This window comes from Bos grunniens, chromosome 9 (genome assembly GCF_055505025.1).
Source record: "Bos grunniens cultivar Pamir isolate PY7600 chromosome 9, Bosgru_T2T1.0, whole genome shotgun sequence".
NCBI lineage: Eukaryota > Metazoa > Chordata > Mammalia > Artiodactyla > Bovidae > Bos > Bos grunniens.
Window position 1 is genome coordinate 71,447,643 of NC_141173.1, and position 22,734 is coordinate 71,470,376.

The 22,734-nt window shown below is 40.8% G+C and overlaps 1 protein-coding gene and 1 pseudogene across 1 annotated transcript in view; both read right to left on the reverse strand.

The window, feature by feature from the left end:
- The window catches only part of STX7 (syntaxin 7), a 56,690-nt gene that overhangs the window by 16,635 nt on the left and 17,321 nt on the right, over window positions 1-22,734 (reverse strand). The window contains exon 3 of the mRNA XM_086316561.1: window positions 232-301. Within this exon, the coding sequence (XP_086172687.1) occupies window positions 232-301 (70 nt within the window). The remainder of the gene's footprint in view (window positions 1-231; window positions 302-22,734) is intronic.
- LOC147366120 (U6 spliceosomal RNA) lies at window positions 17,166-17,260 on the reverse strand (annotated as a pseudogene).

Below are 22,734 nucleotides of genomic sequence, written 5' to 3' on the forward strand. Positions count from 1 at the left end.
GCATGAAAGTGAAAAGTGAAAGTGAAGTCACTCAGTCTCATCCAACTCGTAGCGACCCCATGGACTACAGCCTACCAGGCTCCTCCATCCATGGGATTTTCCAGGCAAGAGTACTGGAATGGGGTGCCATTGCCTTCTCCGAAATATAACACTACACACTATCAAATGAACATAACAATAGGTGGTTCCCCTCTTTATTTATTTTCTTTTGATGTTTAACTAAATACTTACAGCTGTTGCCTCAATTCAGGTGAATCTTGAGGTGTTCCAAGTTGATTCAGAGTCCTCTGTATTTCCGCAGCTATTATGATAGAAAGTAAATGTATAGTAATTATTACAAATGTTAGGCCATTAGAAATTAACACAAGCAATGGGACAGCTAGAAAAAGACAGGAAAAACAAAGAGATAAATATAGAAAATATTAGTTGAGAAAAAAAATCAATGACTTATTCAAACATAATTAGTGACAATGTATTGTGTGGGTACCTTAACGTGTGAAACTGTAACTATGATCCAAAAATGTTATCTTCTTCCCTATTCCATCAGCACATTTGGTACAATGGCACATGGACTGTCATGTAAATTCTACTGGCACAAAAATTGTGAGGAAAATATGATTCACTGGGATATAAAGTGAATGAATTATGGTTAATAAACGAAGGAGGAATAACAAAATTAGAATAACCATTTTTCAACTGTCTACGTAATAAGTAATTCAAGCAAGAATCAAAGGATGCTAAAACCATGAGAATACTCACATGACCTCAAATTATCATCACATACGTGTCATTAACTTGGGCTAACTTTATAGAGGATTAATCTGTTGCTTGAAACAAATGACCAAATTTAGGATCACCAGTCGTACAAACTAGCATTATGAGCCTCCTGACACGATGCAACCAGAAAGTCACAAAATGACCTATGTATTTTTCTTGCCAAAATATTTAACTGGAATCTATGTGCAACTGAGCACACATCACACACAATCATGAGAAAGAAATCAGACCAATATAGATTATGTGATAATCTTCACAACAACTGATCTGTACTTCTTAAAATATCAATGTCACAAAAGAAAAAAAAAATATGTAAAAGCAGGAAAGCTTTCTAAATTAAAAACACAAAATACTTTCTAAATTAAAAACATAAAATACTAAAACACCCAGTATACAATTTTTTACTGTCTTTTGATTCAGGAAAAAAGAAAAAAACCTACAAAAACTATTTTTAAAAAGTTATAGAGACAACTAGAGAAACTTGAATTGAATCTGGAGAGAGAAAGACTAAACAAAAATTGAAAAATGTCAGCAACTGGTGAACCCAGGTAAAGTGTATATAAAAAGATCACTGTACTATACTTCTACTCTTCTGTAGGTTTTAAATATTTCATGCTAAGTTCACCATTCAGAAGTCTACCACTGTAATAATAGTAATTTTTTTAAAAAGGCTCTTTACAAAGGGGAAGGTTCTCGTTTTATGTATTTATGTACACAAATAAAATGGCAAGCAGAGATAAGTTGAAAATCCATCTCAAAGTAAAGCACTTTCACATTTCCAAGAACTAGGGAAAAATGATCCAACCCATCCATTCTTTTTCATTTAAAAGAAGTCATTTATTTATATAGCTTAAATGCTTTTAAAAAAGTCATTGTTTATTTATGGGATCAAGGGAATGATTGTATTCCAAAACACAGGATTACTTTTGTTCACTCAGGATGATGTAATGAATACTGCTTTCAAGTCAAAGATGGAAAATATAAATACTGGAGAGGAAATATATAGCAACTGTTAACCACTCAGCTAGTTACAAAGGAATTTCTTTTTGTTTTTTGGGGGGGTAATAGACATTTTCCTTTGTAAGGTGAGAAACTTTGCTGTTTTAAACTTATGGCTGCTTTGTACAATAAGTTATATATTTCCTCCTCAACCTCAGCAGATTCTTCTAGGCTACCTCTATCCTAAAAAATAGAAAACAAGAGGAGTATGCTTTCAGCTGGATGGGGTGGGCGGCAAGCCTTCCACGTCTTATCTTAGGGTTGTACACCCTCTTTATCACTGTACAATTCAGGTGTTAAGATTATTGAGCCTTTCCTCCTCCAGGACACTACACAAGTCCAGTACACTCCTTACATGTGCTTTTAAAATCTGCCAAGTGAGAAGCCACATGTTCTCTTAGGTGCCTTGGAAGCATGGAAGTATGCCAGCAGACAGAAGATAAATTAATGCAGAAACCTGTTTCCTTGGTGAAGAATCTTGGCCCATTGATCCGTATGGATCACTGATACACTCCTGCAGAGTAAATGACAAATTGCTTTTCTTTGCAGCCTCAAAAACAAATGGGAAAATACGGCTTAGTGAGACTTTTTATGTGGCTCCAATCCATTCTACTGAATGCCCTAAAAGGTTGCTGGCTTTGGCTTCAACTCCCCAACAGAAAAGGCTATCCTTCTAGTTCAAGTGGTGGCACAAGCAGTTCTACAACTTGGCTTCAATGACCTGCTTGATCCAATGGTAACTCCAGAACCTGTGGAATTTCAGGGTTTTGTATAATAAACTAGTGGCAAGGTCCACTAGGAAAAAAAACAACAGAAGTCCCTTAGATTCATTGAGCAAAATGATGCTCTTTGTCAAGCCAATATTACCCTTTTGTGGAATAGTTCTAGTCTTACTACTGATTCTCGGCTAAAAAGTAAACAGTGATATACTAGGTGACCCAATGACTGGAGCTGCCTGCTACATATTAGGTGTTATGTTATCTTGTTGACAGGTTCTTGCTTGGTGGCTCAGACAGTAAAGAATCTGCCTGCAATGCAAGAGACCTGGGTTCGACTCCTGGGTCAGGAAGATCCCCTGGAGGAAGACATGGCTACCCACTCCAGTATTTTCGCCTAGAGAATTCCAAGGACAGAGGAGCGTGGTGGGTTACAGTCTGTGGGGTTGCAAACAGTCAGGCACGACTGAGTGACAAACACTTTCACTGTCTTGTTGATGTATCTCTTTCTAGATTTTGTATGTTAGTCAACCTGTCTCTCACTCCAACTTCTGCAGTACTTGTTCAATGGAATAAACAACCAGGAATGGTTTAAGAATGAAAAACTACATACAGGCTTGCCAACATGGGCTTCCCCTTCCTCAGATTAACATGATTACTGACAATGCCATGTACCAGTTTGCAGCCAACAGCAATCAAAAGTAAATATACAATATGGCACCATTCTTGGGGGTTATGAGCCCGTCACCCAGCGGCAAGACGATTAGAGCCCTTCCATCTTGGTGGAGGTGGAATTTTATATTGACTGAAAGAGCAGCACTATGGATTTTATACTGCTTCTTCTACTGCCCTCCCCCCATGATCCCACCGGCTTCTGAATCCATGTATCAATCACAATCATTCTACCCACCAGTGCTCCTGATGAAGATACTCAATTTAACAGAGGGGGGAAAAGAAAAAAAAATATATATATATATATAACACAGCTTCCAAAGACCAAGAATTCCTTGGTCTGCCAGTACTCCTTTATCTGGAAGCTGCTGGATTTCTAGAATGTCTAATGGCCTTTTGAAGACCCAATTATGATGTCACCTGAGAGACAGTATCTTGGGAAGCTGAAATGCAATCCCACAGGACCTTTATGCTCGCAAAGACCCACCATTCTCTGATGCTGCTTCACCCATATCCACAAAAAAAAAAAAACCTCAGATTTAGGACCTAAAGTGCGAAAGTGAAGAGAAATAGTTCACATTTACATCTAATTACCCATTTGCAAACTTTCTTCCATCCCTTGAAATGATTGAGAGACAATATTCAAGTAAGGAGTGTAACCTGAGTGGAAGCTGAGACTACATGGGGCCACTTGGGGCCAGCGTAGCCCAATGTCCACTGAGGTCATTATCAAGGGGAAGTAAAAGTGTGCCCAGGGCAAAGTCAGAGGGAGACGTGTAAACAAACCTTGGGAAATGAGCTGGAGGGAACTAGCTAATACTGCCGTCTTCAATCAGAAAAGTTAGTATGATCTAACACGTAAACAGGAGCAACAAGGATCCGGGTTTGAAAGTCTGGGTTACTCCACAGCCGAGGTACAAAAAGAAGGTAAAAGGAACATGGAATAGCCATCCAGGAGAAAAGGACTAATAGAAACCGCAGCCTTGTTTCCAGCCACTAAGCGGCAGACTACAGCACGTGCCAATATTCTGTTCCTTGCTCTGTAATGTAGATATTTTAACTATTTGTTTCCTTCCCTATCTCTATTCTCCACTGTTTTATAGGGGCATGTTGTTAGCAGTTACACTGAAACTCTGGTCCACAGACTAAGGAAATACTGTGACCCCCCATCTTGCTAAATCAGAGGAGGCATAGACTGGAAATCACCAAACAGACCTGGCACTGGAAGCAGGAAACAGACGTGTCTTGGTTCCACCTGGCAGTGGAGATGGGAGAGGAGTTGGGGTTGTATGAGCAATAGCAGTACCATGCTAAATGGGGCTCTTTAACTTTTTCAAGCTTAAATATGAAAAAAAAGGAGAAATCTGTTCAGTATAGAAAACAAAAGAGATGAATTATAATGGATATTTTTGGCCATCTGATACCCTAAATTCTTATGACATTGGATCTTCTTGGTTTATAGTATCACCACTGGGAAGTATCATTACAGAACCAGTCCTGAGGGGGAACAAACTGAACAGTTTAGTCACAAAACCATTCTGAGTCCTTGAGCATTGCTGACCTCCATTATGAGTAATGCAGGTGATTAATAATGACAGAGTCCCAGCAACAATCACAAGAAAAGAAAGACCCGACTCACAGAACTAGCTTGCTGCTAAGTCACTTCAGTCGTGTCCCACTCTGTGCGACCCCATAGACGGCAGCCCACCAGGCTCCACCGTCCCTGGGATTCTCCAGGCAAGAACACTGGAGTGGGTTGCCATTTCCTTCTCCAATGCATGAAAGGGAAGAGTGAAAGTGAAGTCGTTCAGTCGTGTCCGACTCTTAGCGACCCCATGGACTGCAGCCTACCAGGCTCCTCCATCCATGGGATTTTCCAGGCAAGAGTACTGGAGTGGGGTGCCATTGCCTTCTCTGAAAACTAGCTTAGCTACTTATACTTAAATCTAGACTGACTTAATGCTATTGAGGTTCCATAAATACCAAAGTTGCTTACAAGTCAAAGGCTTTAGCTGACAACTTTCTTTTCACTCTAAAACAATAATTTGAATAACATAGTATCTCATAAAATGAAGTTTCTTAGAAAGGCAACCATTCAGCTTTGCCTAATAGAGTGCATTTAATTAACTGAGTGCTCGATGTTTTTCATGAATGCAAATGTAAAATAAGGCCTCCTACACTCAAGCAGTATGCAATCTAGAAAAGGAGGGGAAAAAAGTATCAATACATAGTATAAATGCTCTCATAATGTTTCAAACAAGGACCTATGTATAGGCATTCTACTGAAGGACAATCCAAAAAGCCTTAATGGAGGAGGCATTTGTATTATTTTTGAAGTGCAAGATACCAGACACTTTACTTTGGAGATTCGAACCTCCATATCGTACTTAAGACATAACTTGATGTTCAGATTATCAACTGGTTCCCCCAACCACAAGGGTAAATAAACTCCTAAAGGAAAGAACTAGGCATTCACTGTTCATTACCAGATCTCATTATCAGGGTCTCTTGACACTCAATGAATATTTTTAAACTGAGGTACAAAACAGCATCAGAAAGACTGAATCTTATATAATAAGTCTTATGTATTTCTAAAACACAAGGCATATATAAGAAAAAAGTTAAGAGTATGTCCCTTTATTATTTATTCATTCAACATGGTCTGGGTACCTACTATCTACCAGGATTTCTGGACATCGACAATCATTCCTGCTTCTTTAATCTGTACAGCTCTAAACTTGAGGAGCAGGCTTCCTAGGTGCTACATTGGTGAAGGATTCACCTGCCAATGCAGGAGATGCACAAAATGCAGGTTTGATCCCCAGGTGGGGAAGATCCCCTGGAGGAGAAAATGGCAACAGGCTCCATTATTCTTGTCTGGAAAATTCCATGGGCAGAGGAGCCTGGCAAGCTACAGTCTATGGGGTTGCAAAGAGTCAGACACAACTGAGTGACTAAGCACACAAACTTGAGGAACAAGTGAAGGTATCATCTGATTGGGTGATGAAGAGCCTATGGAAACACACATCTGAAGTTACTGAATCAAATTTAGGAGAAACATTATATGGTATTAGTTCAATTTTATTACACACATGAAGTTGAAAACCAGACAGAATAACTGATTTGTTCAAGAAACTATGGCTATTTTTAAGTAGAAGAGTTAGGATTAGAATGTAGACGCCTTAGTTTCTCAAACAGTATTTTTCAGAGCACTAAAAGGGCTAAGAGTAAAAGACTTTTAAAAAAGATTATTTCATAATGCAGGTATGATAGCTGCCAAAGCAAAGAAAGGAAAAATAAGTGTGCAAAATTGAAGGAGTTGAGCTGAGATGCTCTGGTGTTTCAAGTGGTGTTCGAAGCACATTTCAAGGCCTCCCATGGACCACAAGGAGCCTTCTGCCCTGCTGAAGCTAATGAGGAAATAAACACCTGTCCTTTCTTCAGGCTGTATGAGCAAGATTCCATAGACATCACATTACCTAAGACCAGCATCACCCTCTTACATCAGTGTCAGGCATATATGGCCTGTGGGGGCTTTCAGCCTCCTTTGATACAGCCCTCCAGCTAAGAATGGTTGTTACATTTTGAAAAGGTTAAAAAAACCAAAACAACGATGATGAATACACAAGAGACCGTATGTGTGTTGCAAAGCCTAAAATGTTTACTATTTGGCCATTTATAGTAAAAATAGGCTGATCCTTGTCCTAAATTAGTAAAAACTACTAAAACTTTGTAATCATAACTGAGTTCAGTATGGTACTTGAGTGTACTAAGTACACACTATGTTACTAAGTCTATTTCACACAAAATTGAGCAGTGCTGCAAGTCTTCCACTGAGCACTCATGTATAAGAAGTTGAACTTCTGCAATTTTCAGAAAGAATACGCCACCCTCTGGCAGAAAGCAAAGAGGAACTAAAGAGCCTCTTGAAGGTGAAAGAGGAGACTGAAAAAGCCAGCTTAAAACTCAACATTCAAAAAACTAAGATCATGGCATCTAGTCCCATCACTTCATGCAAATAGATATCGACAGACTTTATCTTCTTGGGCTCCAAAATCACTGCAGATGGTGACTTCAGCCATGAAATTAAAAGACGCTTGGTCCTTGGAAGAAAAACTATGACAAACCTGGACAGCATATTAAAGAGCAGAGACATTACTTTGCCAACAAAGGTCCGTATAGTCAAAGCTATGGTTTTTCCAGTAATCATGATGTTAGAGTTGGACCGTAAAGAAGAGTAAATGCTGAAGAACTGATGCTTTTGAACTGCGGTGTTGGAGAAGACTCTTGAGAGTCCCTTGGACTGCAAGGAGATCCAACCAGTTCATCCTAAAGGAAATCAGCCCTGAATATTCATTGGAAGGACTGATGCTGAAGCTGAAACTCCAATACTTTGGCCACCTGATGTGAAGAACTGACTCATCAGAAAAGACCCTGATTCTGGGAAAGATTGAAGGCAGGAGAAGAAGGGGACAGCAGACGATGAGATGGTTGGATGGCATCACCGACTCAATGGACATGAGTTTGAGCAAGCTCCAGGAGATGGTGAAGGATGGGGAAACCTGGCGAGGTGCAGTCCATGGGTCGCAAAAAGTCAGACATGACTGAGAGACTGAACAACGGCAAAATGATACCGGTACATTAAAGGTGCTGGTGTGTGTCAGTTATTATTTTTAACTGCTGCTCTTCTCACGTTAATTTAGAAACAATTATGGTTACTTTTTCATTTTATTGGATGAAGATTTTTGCAGAGTAACTGATGTATCGTTACCAATCTATTTTATTACTCTCCAGTTTATGACTATCTGTCTCCTCGTTTTAGGATGGTGGCTCATATGATGTTTTGCCTTACTCATGTTGACATGTTCAAAACTCTTTACAAAAAAATTGGTTTAGAGACAGACAGACAAAAAAGAGGTTTCTAGGTAAGTAACAAACAGGATAGTGATCTAAAATAACTGATAATCATTCCTAGCTTCTCCCAAGTCGTGTCTAGTAAATTTCATTTCATTACCTTGCCTGGGGTATTGTGAATTTTTGAAGTAGTCATATTCATTTTTACTGGCAAATGTCTAATTTGAAAGGAAAAAAAAAAAAAACCCTTGTGAAACATGAAAATTACGGAATTAATTCTTTCCATAGCCATAAACAGTTACTTGAAGAAAAACTCACCTAATACACTGAGATAGGATTAAATCAAGATGCAGCACTACAAGAATACAACGAGCACATTATTTTTGCATTATTCACAATCTACAACTCTTTGCACTATTACTACTAGAGAGGTAACATTAAAGTATATTACATTTTTCATAACATAAGGAGAACACCATTTCCTACACATCCAGGAAAAGTGCATTATTATTTATACAAAACTCAAACCATGTCCTTTCTGCCTCTTCATTCTTTTCTGTACCAAACACCCACTGTGTTCCGTAAGAGTCTGCTGCCATCTAGCGGATGACCTAAGGAAAAACCTGCTTCATAGCAAAAGGTTTTTGTTGTTTTTTTTTTTCCTGTCAGTACAACTATAGGCATGCTATCAGAGGCTGTGCACTGTTACCACCTGTCAGAATTCCCAGGGGACCAGGGAGGACACTGTCTGACCAGTGAGAGTGGCCAGGCTTTGGGGACACCCTGAGTTAGCCCCCAAAGGCACACAGACCACCTTCAAAGAAATGTCTCCAAATAACGGAGAACAGAATACAACCACCTGCTCTTTTAACACAAAATAGCTCTGTTGCTCAATCGGAAATAACTCAGCTGAAACTGTCAATCGTGGAAAAAAAAAATAACGGTTATTAAAACACATGGGCAAGTGGTTTAGAGATTCTGACTCAAGTCTCACCAACATCACACAGAGGAAGACGAGTTTAACACTGATCAGCAAGCAGTCTGGGAGCCAGACAGCTTGATTTGGAAACCTGATCTCACTCGTTCCTGGCTGCTGACCTTGGGCAAGTGATCTCATCTCTCCAAGCTATAACTGCCTCACAGTTAAGTGGACGGAAAATCACCTCTTCCTCAGTCATCAGGAACCTCAACTCGGGGCAATGTACGTAAGGGCTTTGTACTGGAAACAGAAAGAGCTTACTAAATGAGAGAGAATAGTATGAAGAGACTTAATGTTTTTCTTCTGGAAGTCATAGATGAGCACAGTGGCCAGCTATTGGAAGTTGACAATGACCAATTAGGAGCAATCATTGAAGGTGATGTTCTTACAACAAAATGAAGAATAAGAATATTCTTATTAACATATATTAACTAATGTGAAACACGCTGTAGGAGGGTACTGAAATCTAATAAACTCTGATAAAGTTATGAGAATTGTAGAGATAATGATAAATATAAATCAAGACAAGATAGTTATAACCCCCAATTAAGAAGAAAGTCAGCTATTACCTGACAGTAACCATGTCTAGCAGTTACATACAAGTGAGAAACTGAACTATTAATAGGAAAAAACCCTACTAAATATTAAACAAACTCTAAATAAAAGCAAACTCTGTATTAGCCTCCAGGCTTTCCTCATCTATCAAACCATCTATTTTAAAGGGTGCTTTTAAGCATCACTATTATAGAAGACAGTATATATAGAAACATTGCAAAATGGCATAAATTTCTATTCGGTTGGGCAAAAGTAATTGTGGTTTTGCACTGTTGAACTTTGCTGTTTGATACTGGAATACATTCTTAAATAAATGTGGTTATGTTATATATCATTTTAATGGACATTTCTTGCTTTGTGCTTTTTTGCTAATGCATTACTTGCTGTTTATATTTATTTTTCAGTTCAGTTCAGTCACGTCTGACTCTTTGAGACCCCATGAACTGCAGCACGCCAGGCCTCCCTGTTCATCACCAACTCCCAGAGTTTACTCAAACTCATGTCCGTTGAGTCGGTGATGTCATTCAGTCATCTCAAAGACTAAGAGCAAATTCAAGCAATTTTTTAATTCAAGTTCAAAATGGGTTGTAAAGCAGTGGAGACAACTTGCAACATCAACAACCTGGCCCATGAACTGCTAATGAACGTCCAGTGCAGTAGTGGTTAGGGAAGTTTTGCAAAGGAGACGAAAGCTTTGAATATGAGCACGGTGGCCAGCCATCGGAAGTTGACAATGACCAATTAAGAGCAATCATCAAAGGTGATGCTCTTACAACTACGTGAGAAATTGCAGAAGAACTCAGCATCTACATTCCACAGTCATTCGGCATTCAAAGCAAATTGAAAAGGTGAAGAAGCTCTATAAGTGGGTTCCTCATAAGCTGACTGCAAATCAAAGAAATCATCATTTTGAAGTGTTGTCTTCTCTTATTCTACTCAACAACAATGAACCATTTTTCAACCTGATTGTGAGGTGTGGCAAAAAAATGGATTTTACACAACAGCCAGCGATGACCAGCTAAGTAGCTGGACTGAGAAGAAGCTCCAAAAAACTTCCCAAAGCCAAACTTGCACCAAAAAAAGGTCATGGTCATTGTTTGGTGGTCTGCTGCCCAGCTGATCCACTATAGCTTTCTGAATCCCGGTGAAACCGTTACCTCTGAGAAGTGTTCTCAGCAGATCGATGAGACGCACTGCAAGATGCAGCACCTTCAGTCAGCACTGGTCCACAGAAGGGCCCACAGCAATGTCTGACCACACACTGCACAACCGACATTTCAAAAGTTGAACGAATGGGGCTACGCGGTTTTGCCTCATCTGCACATTCACCTGGCCTCTCTCGTCAACCGACTACCAATTCTTCAGGCATCTCAACAACTTTTTGCAGGGAAAATGCTTTCACAACCAGCAGGACGCAGAAAACGCTTTCCAAAAGTTTGCTGAAACTTGAAGCACGAATTTTTATGCCACAGGAATACACAAACTTATTTCTCAAATAAGCAAGAATGGGTTGATTGTAATGGTTCCTATTCTGATTAATACAGATGTGTTTGAGACTAGTTATAACTGCAAGGAGATCCAACCAGTCAATCCTAAAGGAAATCAGTCCTGAATATTCATTGGAAGGACTGAAGCTGAGGCTGAAACTCCAATACCTTGGCCACCTGATGCAAATAACTGACTCACTGGAAAAGACCCTGATGCTGGGAAAGATTGAGGGCAGGAGGAGAAGGGGACGACAGAGGATGAGACGGTTGGATGGCATCACCGACTCGATGGACATAAGTTTGAGTAAGCTTCGGGAGTTGGTGATGGCCAGGGAAGCCTGGAGTGCTGTAGGGGTCGCAAAGAGTTGGACATGACTAAGTGACTGAACTGAACAGATAATGATTAAAATTTACTGTCTGAAACTGCATTAATTTTGTACCAACCTAATAAAAGAACACAAGATGCTGTTACCGGTAACTTTACGATAATCAGAGTTAGAATCAGGTTGGGCTAATCATTACTCAGTACAAGGTGCAAAAGATAATGTACCATGAAAAAATACCTGCATCAGCTGGTTGAAAATAAGTCTGAACACAAAAAGGTTTGAAGAAAAAAAAAAAAAATCAAGTGACCTAGGTTTATTTTCTTATATCAAAACCAAGAAAGTATACTGTAATTCTAAAAAGCACATGGTAAGTAGAAAAACTTGTTAGAAAATCTGAAAGAAAACTACTGAAATAATTATGGGCTTTTTTCCCCAATATTTTGTCTTGTGACCTGAACAGGGAGCTTATCTTCTTCATGAGTGAAAGAACTGATGTGCATGGTGGGGAGGAAAATGAAGGATCTTCTAAAGAATGAGTCTTGAGCTGAGAAGCTGCAGGTGAAGCCGGTGCAGCCGGGGCCAAGCACTCTGGTTTACTGTGCTCGCCCTCCTGGCACTCCAACACCCGCAGGCAAGTCCTGCTTCCATGAAGCAGTCTCTCATCTAGAACACATTTAATTTTAAATTCCTCATTGGTTTTCTTCCCAGATATTTCAAGAAAGGCACACAGTGTCACAGAGTTGCAATTTCGGGCATTTTACAGCTTCTGCAGACTAACAAAAAGTTAAATCTGAAGTCATGGTTCTTAAAAATGAACAAAGTACAAAAGCGAGTCATTTGCAAACTGTATCTAAACAGCACTTTGGAATTCGAAGGTGGCCAGAATACTGCAAGCTCTGACTTAGCAAAGACGTTCAGACTTAACCTCTTGTCACATGGGCCTGCCCAGCCGACCTAGTTGGAGGGAGTCTAGAATCAGGAGTTAACAGAGGCCCAGAGTAGAACACGGCCCCTTGAGAGGGTGGTCTGTGTACACAGCTAAGACAGGGGGCTTGCCAGCGGGGAAACCTTACTCCTTCCGGTTTTCCAGCCTCCTCGGCCCACCTCACCTCTTGGATGAGCTTCCTTCCTGTCATCCGCTGATGGCCTCCCCTTGCTCCAAAAGCAGCTGCAGTATTAGGCATGTGAGGAATCCCCCTCCAGCTTGTATGACAGTGCTTCCTCAACTGTTAACCTCAGTCTGAATTCCTGATCAGTTTTAGTTGCAACACCCTGCTACTCACATGTTATTGCCTCTTCTTCCCTCCCCAAGCCATAAAGAACAGAGTGGGGGTGGGGGAAGAAAACCTACACAAGTTATATTTTCAGAGAAACCAAGACAACAAAAAAATCCTCAAAAATATGTACATTTGGCCAAAAGGAACAGATAAGAGCAGATCCTGGGTGAGAAGCCACGTGTATGGACAGGGAGTGAGGGGGTGTTGCAGATGAGAACAGGGGAGGCAGAGCTCCAAATGTCACCAGCAAGTATCCACCAGCAGAAGACGGTGACTGCACCCCGAGGTGGGGTCCAGGAGCAGCGCTGAGAAGGAACAGGGGCGGCTCTGCTGGGGGAGCTGGAAACCGGAGGCTGGGACCACCCTCGGGCCCCCAGGCTACCCATCTCTTAAAGTGTCACCTTTCCCTAAGAGGAAAGGGACACCTTAGAAAGAAGCAGCTGAACACTGGGGAGTCAATGGAGTGATGGGGGGACACCATGGCTGGAGGGGAAAGCCCTCCTACACCAGGCTAGGTTCTGAGAGGCAGAGGGGGAAAGAAACAGTGCCTCAGGGCAGCACAGAGAGGAAGGGGCCCTAGAGTAGAGTCTGGCTCCTCCCTCTCCCTTCACAGCCAGGAAAAGCACACTCACTCCACTGAATAACAACAGAAAGAACAGATATAGCAACCATGCAGAAGACTATAAAAAACTGTGGAAAAGAACAGCAAAACTCCCTATGAGGAAAACGCAGCAGGAAAAAAAAATGTAACCACAGAAGTGGATAAGGTGAAAATTATAACCCAAAATAGCACTGAATTTTTTTTTTTTAACTCAGTGAAGCAACTGCAATTTTAAAGAAAGATCACAAAAGAGCTCCTAGGCAAGAGGGCCAGATAATATGCACCAATGAAGCAGAAACCAGAGGAACTTAGGGAAGAAAAAGAATTTAGAATTCTTTTCTGCAATGAATAAAAAATGACAGGTCAGGATAGATGCACAGAAAGCAAGAGCCCCAGAAACAGTGGGTGTCACTCTGGGTTGTTCAGGTCACACTCCAGACTTTCTGATGGTTTTAGCTACAGGTTCACTGTCACTCGACTCCTCTCTCTCAGCTCCTGGTGATCTCAGTACCCATGCTGATAACCCTGCCACCATCCTGGCCTGGCAGGCTGCAGTCCATGGGGTGGCAAAGAGTCAGACACGACTGAGGGACTGAACAACAATCCTGGCCTCAGTTCTTTGTATGAAAGTGAAAGTTGCTCGGTTGTGTCCGACTCCTTGCAATCCCATGAACTATATAGTTCATGAAATTCTCTAGGCCAGAATACTGGAGTGGGTAGCCTTTCCCTTTTCCAGGGGATCTTCCCAACTGAGGCATCGAACCCAGGTCTCCCTCATTGCAGGCAGATTCTTTATCAGCTGAGCTACAGAGAAGCCCCAGTTCTTTGTATGTTTCTTTCCAAATGAGCTTATCCTCTATCCTCTCAAAATCACACACTCCAAGATCTAACCGAATGCCTTCTTATTACCAACAACTGTTAACTGTTCCATAACCTTAGTTTCATAGACACAACTTACAAATCACCACCTCCTGTATGCCTAGCACTCTCTGACTGGTACCCTGATCCCAACAAACCTCTGACAACTCCCAGGACCTAGGGCCCTTCGGTCCTGCCTCTTTGCCACTTTCCCTCACACAACCTCCCCCTCCCCCTCGGTTCACTGGCCTCCTGACCCAACTTGCACTCCACAGCCAGCCTAAACATCATCATCTTCTACTCCCCTGCTTGTGTCCTTGAGTCCCTCCCTCCACTCATCTTAACCACTCGACAAATCCAAAACTCTAGTTGAGCCCAATACTGTGCGTCCTCTAGTACATGACTGTGCCATACAGCACTTACCAAACCTCTGTTCATGGAGACTTTATCCTAAGATTATAAGTTTAACACTGGGGGAACTTACCACTCATGCTGTTTTTACAAATGAATCCTTCCGAGATCTATATAGAGAAAATACCCAGTGTAATGATACCTAGATGAAAACATTCTCTTATCTGTGTATCCAAGTTCCATTTATTTACATGCTCAAAAGTCTAGTTCTACCCAGAGTAAAAGCCTGAGTTAGGGATTTTGGTAGATAAGAGCTGAAAAATCAACTAATGTCACTCTGTCAGGGTTGGCTTATCATTATGGTCATTATCAGTAATCACTTCAAACAGAAGTAACCTTATAACAAAGGACTATTTAATAAAGGTATTTCTATACTATCCATGAATTACTCTTCCTAATGAGCTATTCAGTAAATGAAAACATCTTTCAGAATCTTGAGTTTTTCATAAAAATCAAAGAAGTTAATATAAATATCTCTTCTCTCATTCTATATCAATACCTGCCTAAAGCACACTAACCCGCATTACTTTCAAAATACAATACATTACAACAAAGTGTAGAATCTTGGGATTCAAAAGCCAACTTCAGCATTATCTGGGTTTCCTGTCACTTTAAATCCCAGTGCAATATGCCACGGAATGCAGGGCTGTGTTTAGTTTGCGAGGGCTGCCATAACAAAATAGCATAGAGTGGCGGCTTAAAACAACAGAATTTTATTTTCTCGCAGTTCTGGATGGAGGCTGGAAGCCTATGGTCAAGGTGCCAGTGGGGTGGGCTTTTCCTGAGGCTTCTGCTTGGCTTGCACATGGCCTTCTTCATGCTATATCCTCATGTGGCCTTCTCTCTGTGCCTGAGCATCCCTGGTGTTTCTCCCCTTCACATATGGACAACAGTCACACCGGATTAGGACACTACCCTTATGACCTATTTTAACCTTAATTACCTTTCCAAAGGCCCTATCTTCAAATTCAGTCATACTGCAGATTAGGACTTCAACAAATGAATAGGGGAACACAATTCAGTCCATAACAAGGAATTTGACACAGCTTACAAGAGAGGAAGGTAAAAAAAAAAAAAAAAAAAATGAATAAATTAAGATACTTGTCAAGTATCTTTGATGTACGCTCAAACACCTGGATGAATGAGTAACATGTACCAGTCCATAGCAACCTCAGAAAACCTTGCAGGAAGGACCACTCATAATCACTGCAATTCCTTCTACTCAACTCTTAATTACTCTCCTTAATATCATACAAAAGGAAAGGAGATCCTCTTCCACTTGACACTTCAGTTCAGTTCAGTCACTCAATCGTGTCCGACTCTTTGAGACCCCATGGATGGCAGCATGCCAAGCTTCCCTGTTCATCACCAACTCCCAGAGCTTGCTCAAACTCATGTCCATTGAGTCAGCGATGCCATCCAACCATCTCATCCTCTGTCATCCCCTTCTCCTCCCACCTTCAACCGTTTCCAGCATCTAATGAGTCAGTTCTTTGCATCAGGTGGCCAAAATATTGGAGCTTTAGCATCAGCATCAGTCCTTCCAATGAATATTCAGGGTTGATTTCCTTTAGAATTGACTGGTTGGATCTCCTTGCTGTCCAAGGGACTCTCAAGAGTCTTCAACACCACAGTTCAAAAGCATCAATTCTTTGATGCTCAGCTTTCTTTATAGTCCAACTTTCACATCCATACATGACTACTGGAAAACCCATAGTCTTGACTAGACGAACCTTTGTTGGCAAAGTAATGTCTCTGCTTTTGAATATGCTGTATAGGTTGGTCATAGCTTTTCTTCCAAGGAGTAAGCGTCTTTTAATTTCATAGCTGTAGTCACCATCTCCAATGATTTTGGAGCCCAAAAAGATAAAGTCTGTCACTGCTTCCATTGCTTACCCATCTATTTCCCATGAAGTGATGGGACCAGATGCCATGATCCTCGTTTTCTGAATGTTGAGTTTCAAGCCAACTTTTTCACTCTCCTCTTTCACTTTCATCACGAGGCTTTTTAGTTCTTCTTCACTTTCTGCCGTAAGGGTGGTGTCATCTGTATATCTGAGGTGACTGGTATTTCTCCTGGCAATCTTGATTCCAGCTTGTGCTTCATCCAGACTGCCATTTCACATGATGTACTCTGCATATAAGTTAAATAAGCAGGGTGATAATATACAGCCTTGATGTACTCCTTTTCCTATTTGGAACCAGTCTGTTGTTCCATGTCCAGTTCTAACTGTTGCTTCCTGACCTGCATATAGGTTTTCTCAAGACGCAAGTCAGGTGGTCTGGTATTCCCATCTCTTTCAGAATTTTCCAGTTTGTTGTGACCCATACAGTCAAAGGTTTTGGTGTAATGAAGCAGAAGTAGATTTTTTTCTGGAACTCTCTTGCGTTTTCCATGATTTCCAACGGATGTTGGCAATTTGATCTCTGGTTCCTCTTGACATCCCTTCAACTATTTGAAGCAGCAATCCAATCCCCCTCTAGATGAAATGTTCCTAGTATTTCCAAATGCTGTATGGATCCATGCATCATAGAGTGATTTCTGTACCCTCTCATTCCCCTCTCCCTTTCCATTATTCATATTAAACAACTGGTACCCCACCCCTACCCCCTCCCAGAACCAGGCTCATAGAAAGGTACTGTGCCTTTCCTTTAAGATTTCTAAGATACCTTTTTCCCCTCATGTCATCCTTGTGCAGGAGCCATGCTAATCTTCTCTGTATCATTCCATTTTTAGTATTAATATATGTGCTGCCAACGTGAGCATTAAGATTTCTTTATAAAACTTGTTTTGTTCTCATTCAGTTGATTTTACATTGTAGCACTGTAGTCAGGATTGCTGAGCGCTTCCCATCTTATCAAACTGTGTTCTTCTCCTCCAGGGTCACATCTTGAAATCATAACATTCTCTTCTTTAAAGTTTTCTATTCTCGCCTTTATGTTCTATCCTTTGTCATCCAACGGATTCTTAATAGCCTCTGTATGCAAAGCTCTTGAGGGATATAATTCTGCATTAAAGTATGATCCCCTGCCATAGAAGAGATTAGAGACTCTGGTAGTAAAGGAAAAAATGTTGGCACCTAGAAAAAAAGCATAAAGATGAAATACAGAAGAATTCACAAGCCAGCATCTTATTACCAAATGAGTGAGAAGAGATTCCTGCCATAAGGTCAAAGGTAAGAAAAAAAAATAAACATTTATAATGGCTAGTACATGACACACATACTTATATAGATAAAGGGTAACCTACTTGAGATTATTCATTTGTTCTTATAGGACAGAGAGCTATAAACAGGGCACGTGAAGTTCTTTCTCTTTAGGAGCTGGCATTCTAGTAGGGAATGCAAAAATAAGCGGACAATTATAGTAGTTTAATATACCAATCAAATAGAAGAGAGTTGGACTATAAAGATGGCTGAGAGCTGAAGAATTGATGCTTTTGAACTGTGGTGCTGGAGAAGACTCTTGGAGAGTCCCTTGGACTGCAAGGAGATCCAACCAGTCAATCCTAAAGGAAATCAGTCCTGATTATTCATTGGAAGGACGGATGCTGAGCTGAAACTCCAATACTTTGGCCATCTGGTGCGAAGAACTGACTCATTGGAAAAGACCCTGATGCTGGGAAAGATTGAAGGCAGGTAGAAAAGGGGATGACAGAAGATGAGATGGTTGGATGGCATCACTGACTCAATGGACATGAGTTTGAGTAAGCTCCAGGAGCTGGTGATGGACAGGGAGGCCTGGTAGGCTGCCGTCCATAGGGTCGCAGAGAGTCAGACATGACTGAGTGACTGAACAACAGACTTACTGATGAAAGGCATCACAGAAACAAAGCTGTTTAATGAGAAACAATGAGTGGAGGAAGCACAGCGATAGGTCAGGGAAGATATGTCTAATGACACAACCTTTGGGCTGAGACCTGAATGCCAAGGAGGAGCCAACTGTGTGAAGATTTGAGAAAATGTTTGAGGCAGAGGAAAAGCAAGTGCAGTTACTCTGAGTTAAGAAGGAGCTCAACTGTTCAGTCAGGGGAAAGGCAACTACTGTGGCTGAAATCTACAAAGAGGGAGAGTGGTTGCAGTTGGAGAGTGAGGGCAAGATCAGCCTTGGAGGGTGTGGTGGGGCATGGCGGGCTGACACGGTCTGACATCCTTCACCTCGGCTACAGTGTGGAGAAGAGACTGCAGGTGGGCAGGAATGGGAGCCGGGGGTACAATTCAGAGGCTGCTATCACCCAGAGAAGAAAGAGTAGGAGCTGGGACCTGCGTGGTGACAGCAGAGGCAGAGGGGAAAGGACAGATTTGGCAGGTAGGACCAACAGGATGTGCATTTAGGTTGCAAACAGGGAGCAAAAACTACACAGAACTAGGGACGGAGTTTGGGACCAAGGGTAAGAAAGTTCACGTTCAGGACAGTGGTTTACATACGGGGGCAGTGAGGGACAGAGCTCCCTGGAGCTGTATCTTTATTTTAGCTCGTAAAATAAATTTTAGTTCCTAAAACAAACAGAAAGCGTTCACTCACATTCAGTTGTAAACCACACTCGTTTTCAGTCACGTGGGCAAAATCACCAGAGAGAAGAAAGGGTGGCTGCTCTTTGTTCAGATCCCCTTGGGTTAAGACATGAATTTTTACCCCTACCTCCGTTCCATGGCAACACCTTAGGCGAAGAAAATCACAACAGTGAATTCAAAGCTACTGAAGCTTTTCTCCTCAAGAGGAAAAAAATTCAACCAGGTATTTTCAGACATGTGACATCAGAAGTAGATATATCGCATTTTAAGGAAGGGAGGGAGGGACGGGTGGAGAGAGAGAACATGTTTTCTACTCGTTTCCTTCTATAAACTGCTTTCCCTTCCACCAACACCCACCAACCAATCGCCCTAGGAAAGGAAGGAAACACCTCCATTTCCTAGGTAAATACACCGTTTCAGTCAATTTATTAACTTCTTAGGACTGGTGATTCTTTTTAAAGAAAAGTCTGCTCTGGCAACCAAAAAGGAGAAGTTGATGATACCAGCTTCCCTTTTTTGCAGTCATGTGTTAAGGTGCAAAAAGAGTGTTCTTCACCAGACTGTAGTTAAAAGAACTGCATTCATTCTCAAAAGAAACAAAAGGGCTCACACCACTATAGAGATTTTTATGTTTCATCTCAAAGTCCTAAGGACCTCCTGAGAATAAGAGCCAGGTGCCAATCCTTCTCAATAAACAAGGAAAGAAATCACAACAGAGAAACCAATAATATTTACTTCAAATCTAAACAAATCTGTGTTGGATCAACAGCTTTAATCTATAGGAGATATATGATTAAAAAAAATAAAACAATGAAGATTCAACATAAATCTTTTTTCAGTCACCTTCCCTTAATATTTATAATATGGGCTTCAGTTCACACATTTTACGCCCCCCTACAAAGTCCTGACTTCTCAAATCTTCTGGAACACATATGACATATCACACATATTTTTTCTGCTAAGAAAACTTCTACACGTACACATTCATATTTTATAAAGTTACCAATGGATCTTTTTTTTTGGTTCTTTTCCAAAGGCAAGCTTTAGCCACTCTCCAACTTCCTCTTTTAGATGATTCTTTAAACCAATACTCAAATGACAGAATTCTTATTAGCACTGGTAAGACTTACTGTAATATATATGTACGGTAAATTTTTACCTCAACAAATGTGTTTCGTGGTCAGCTGTGGTCATTTCTATCTATCAATTTCCTTCAACTCATAACTTAGATAATTCTGACATGATTCACTCCAGAATCCCTTGTGACTGCAATTCTCCCACCTCTTAATATTTAGAAATAATACATAGCTCTTAGTGGAATTCTAGTTCTAACTTACAGATAACTGTTTCCATTATGGGAATTTAAAAGCATGCACGAAGGGTCCAGATGTGGCAACTGGTTTCTTAATACCAAAGAGAAGAATCTCACATATGTTAGAAGAGCTCTCAGGACTTTTATTTTTTTACTTGGTTTAACCAATTTCACTTGGTTAAAATCATAGCCTGTTAAAGTTAGAACAGACCATAATCCAGCCCACAGAAAAAATATATAAGAAAATCATGCTCTGGAAGACTAGACAGCTTACTCAGGTCACACTGCTCTCTGGATCTGATTTCAGGAAATGTGCATGCATGCACACAGAGCTTGCCTAATTAGAAACTTTTCCTATTGTCTCATTGATTTTCCCCACTCAGCGAAATTCTGAAAGTCTGGTTCTAATCAGGGAACTGCAATATAAATCACAATGGGACACAACCGTGGCTAAAATGGGTAAAATTTAAAAGACTGCAGATGTCAAATACTGGCAAGAATTTGGAGCAACATAAACGAATACAGTGGCTGGTGGGGCCACTACTTGGGTAACTGGTTTGCTGTATCTACTACAGTTGAGCATACACATTATCCTACGACACTGCAACCCAATTCCCAGACACAGACATGAAACAAAACAATGTACAAGAGTGCTCAGCATTGTTCATAAAAGGAAAAAAAACAAAACAAAGCAAAAACACAGAAACACTCCAAACGTCCAGCAACAGTAGAAAGAAAAACTAGATATGGTATGTCTGAATACAGTAATGAAAACAAAGGACTGACAGCTACCTGTAACAATACAGATGCAACAATACTTACAAAGTGCACAAACCTAATGGGAGAAAGAAGTTTAACATAAATTACTTGATTCCATTAGATAAAGTTAAGAACTAGGAAGGTTAATTGGTGACATTAGAAGTCAGGACGCTGGTGATCTATGGACAGTATGAATGGGCTCTAAGCATGAGAAGGTCTACAAGAGGCTGGCAATGTTCTACTTCCTGATGTGTGGTATTGTAACATAATTTACTGAGCTACACTAATAATTTCTATACAGTTCAGTTCAGTCACTCAGTTGTGTCCGACTCTTCGCGACCCCATGAATTGCAGCACGCCAGGCCTCCCTGTCCATCACCAACTCCCGGAGTCCACCCAAACTCATGTCCATTGAGTCGGTGATGCCATCCAGCCATCTCATCCTCTGTCGTCCCCTTCTCCTCCTGCCCCCAATCCCTCCCAGCATCAGGGTCTTTTCCAATGAGTCAACTCTTCGCATGAGGTGGCCAAAGTATTGGAGTTTCAGCCTCAGCATCAGTCCTTCCAATGAATACCCAGGACTGATCTCCTTTAGAATGGACTGGTTGGATCTCCTTGCAGTCCAAGGGACTCTCAAGAGTCTTTTCCTTAACCACAGCTCAAAAGCATCAATTCTTCAGAGTTCAGCTTTCTTCACAGTCCAACTCTCACATCCATACATGACTACTGGAAAAATCACAGCCTTGACTAGACGGACCTTTGTTGTCAAAGTAATATCTCTGCTTTTTAATATGCTATCTAGGTTAGTTATAACTTTCCTTCCAAGGAGTAAGCATCTTTTAATTTCACCATCTGCCATGATTTTGGAGCCCCCAAAAATAAAGTCAGACACTGTTTCCACTGTTTCCCCATCTATTTCCCATGAAGGGATGGGACCAGATGCCATGATCTTTGTTTTCTGAATGTTGAGCTTTAAGCCAACTTTTTCACTCTCCTCTTTCACTTTCATCAAGAGACTTCTTAGTTCCTCTTCACTTTCTGCCATAAGGGTGGTGTCATCTGCATATCTGAGGTTATTGATATTTCTCCCGGCAATCTTGATTCCAGATTGTGCTTCTTCCAGCCCAGTGTTTCTATGATGTACTCTGCATATAGTTAAATAATTTCTATAACAACTCTCTATATATACGTGTGTGTGTATAAAATACTTCTATTTTTTAAAATTAAAAAAAGTCTTTAATTATGTGACGGGATGTCAATATATTTATCTGTTTCTTTCAAAAACATGCATTCTTTCTGTGTGTTCCACGTGTCCTGAGTCCTTCTCTGAATTGTGTGTGTTTGCACCAGGATGAAGGAGCCCTGTGAAACACCCTCTTCTGGTTCACCTCATATAGTAGGCTCAAGCCTTTTCAACCCACAGAGACTTGCTTATCCTTGTCCCGGATGTCAAAGGTAGGATGTCCCAAACAAAATACAGATGTTAAAGGGTAAACGAGTGTATATCTCCCTTCCTCATTCTGTTAATGAAAATAGTACTGTTTAAAAAAATAACTTGAGAACTAAATCTAAAGTTTGAGAACTAAATCTAAGCATGTCTTTGACGCACTATGATCTTCTGGTCTTTGGATAACAAT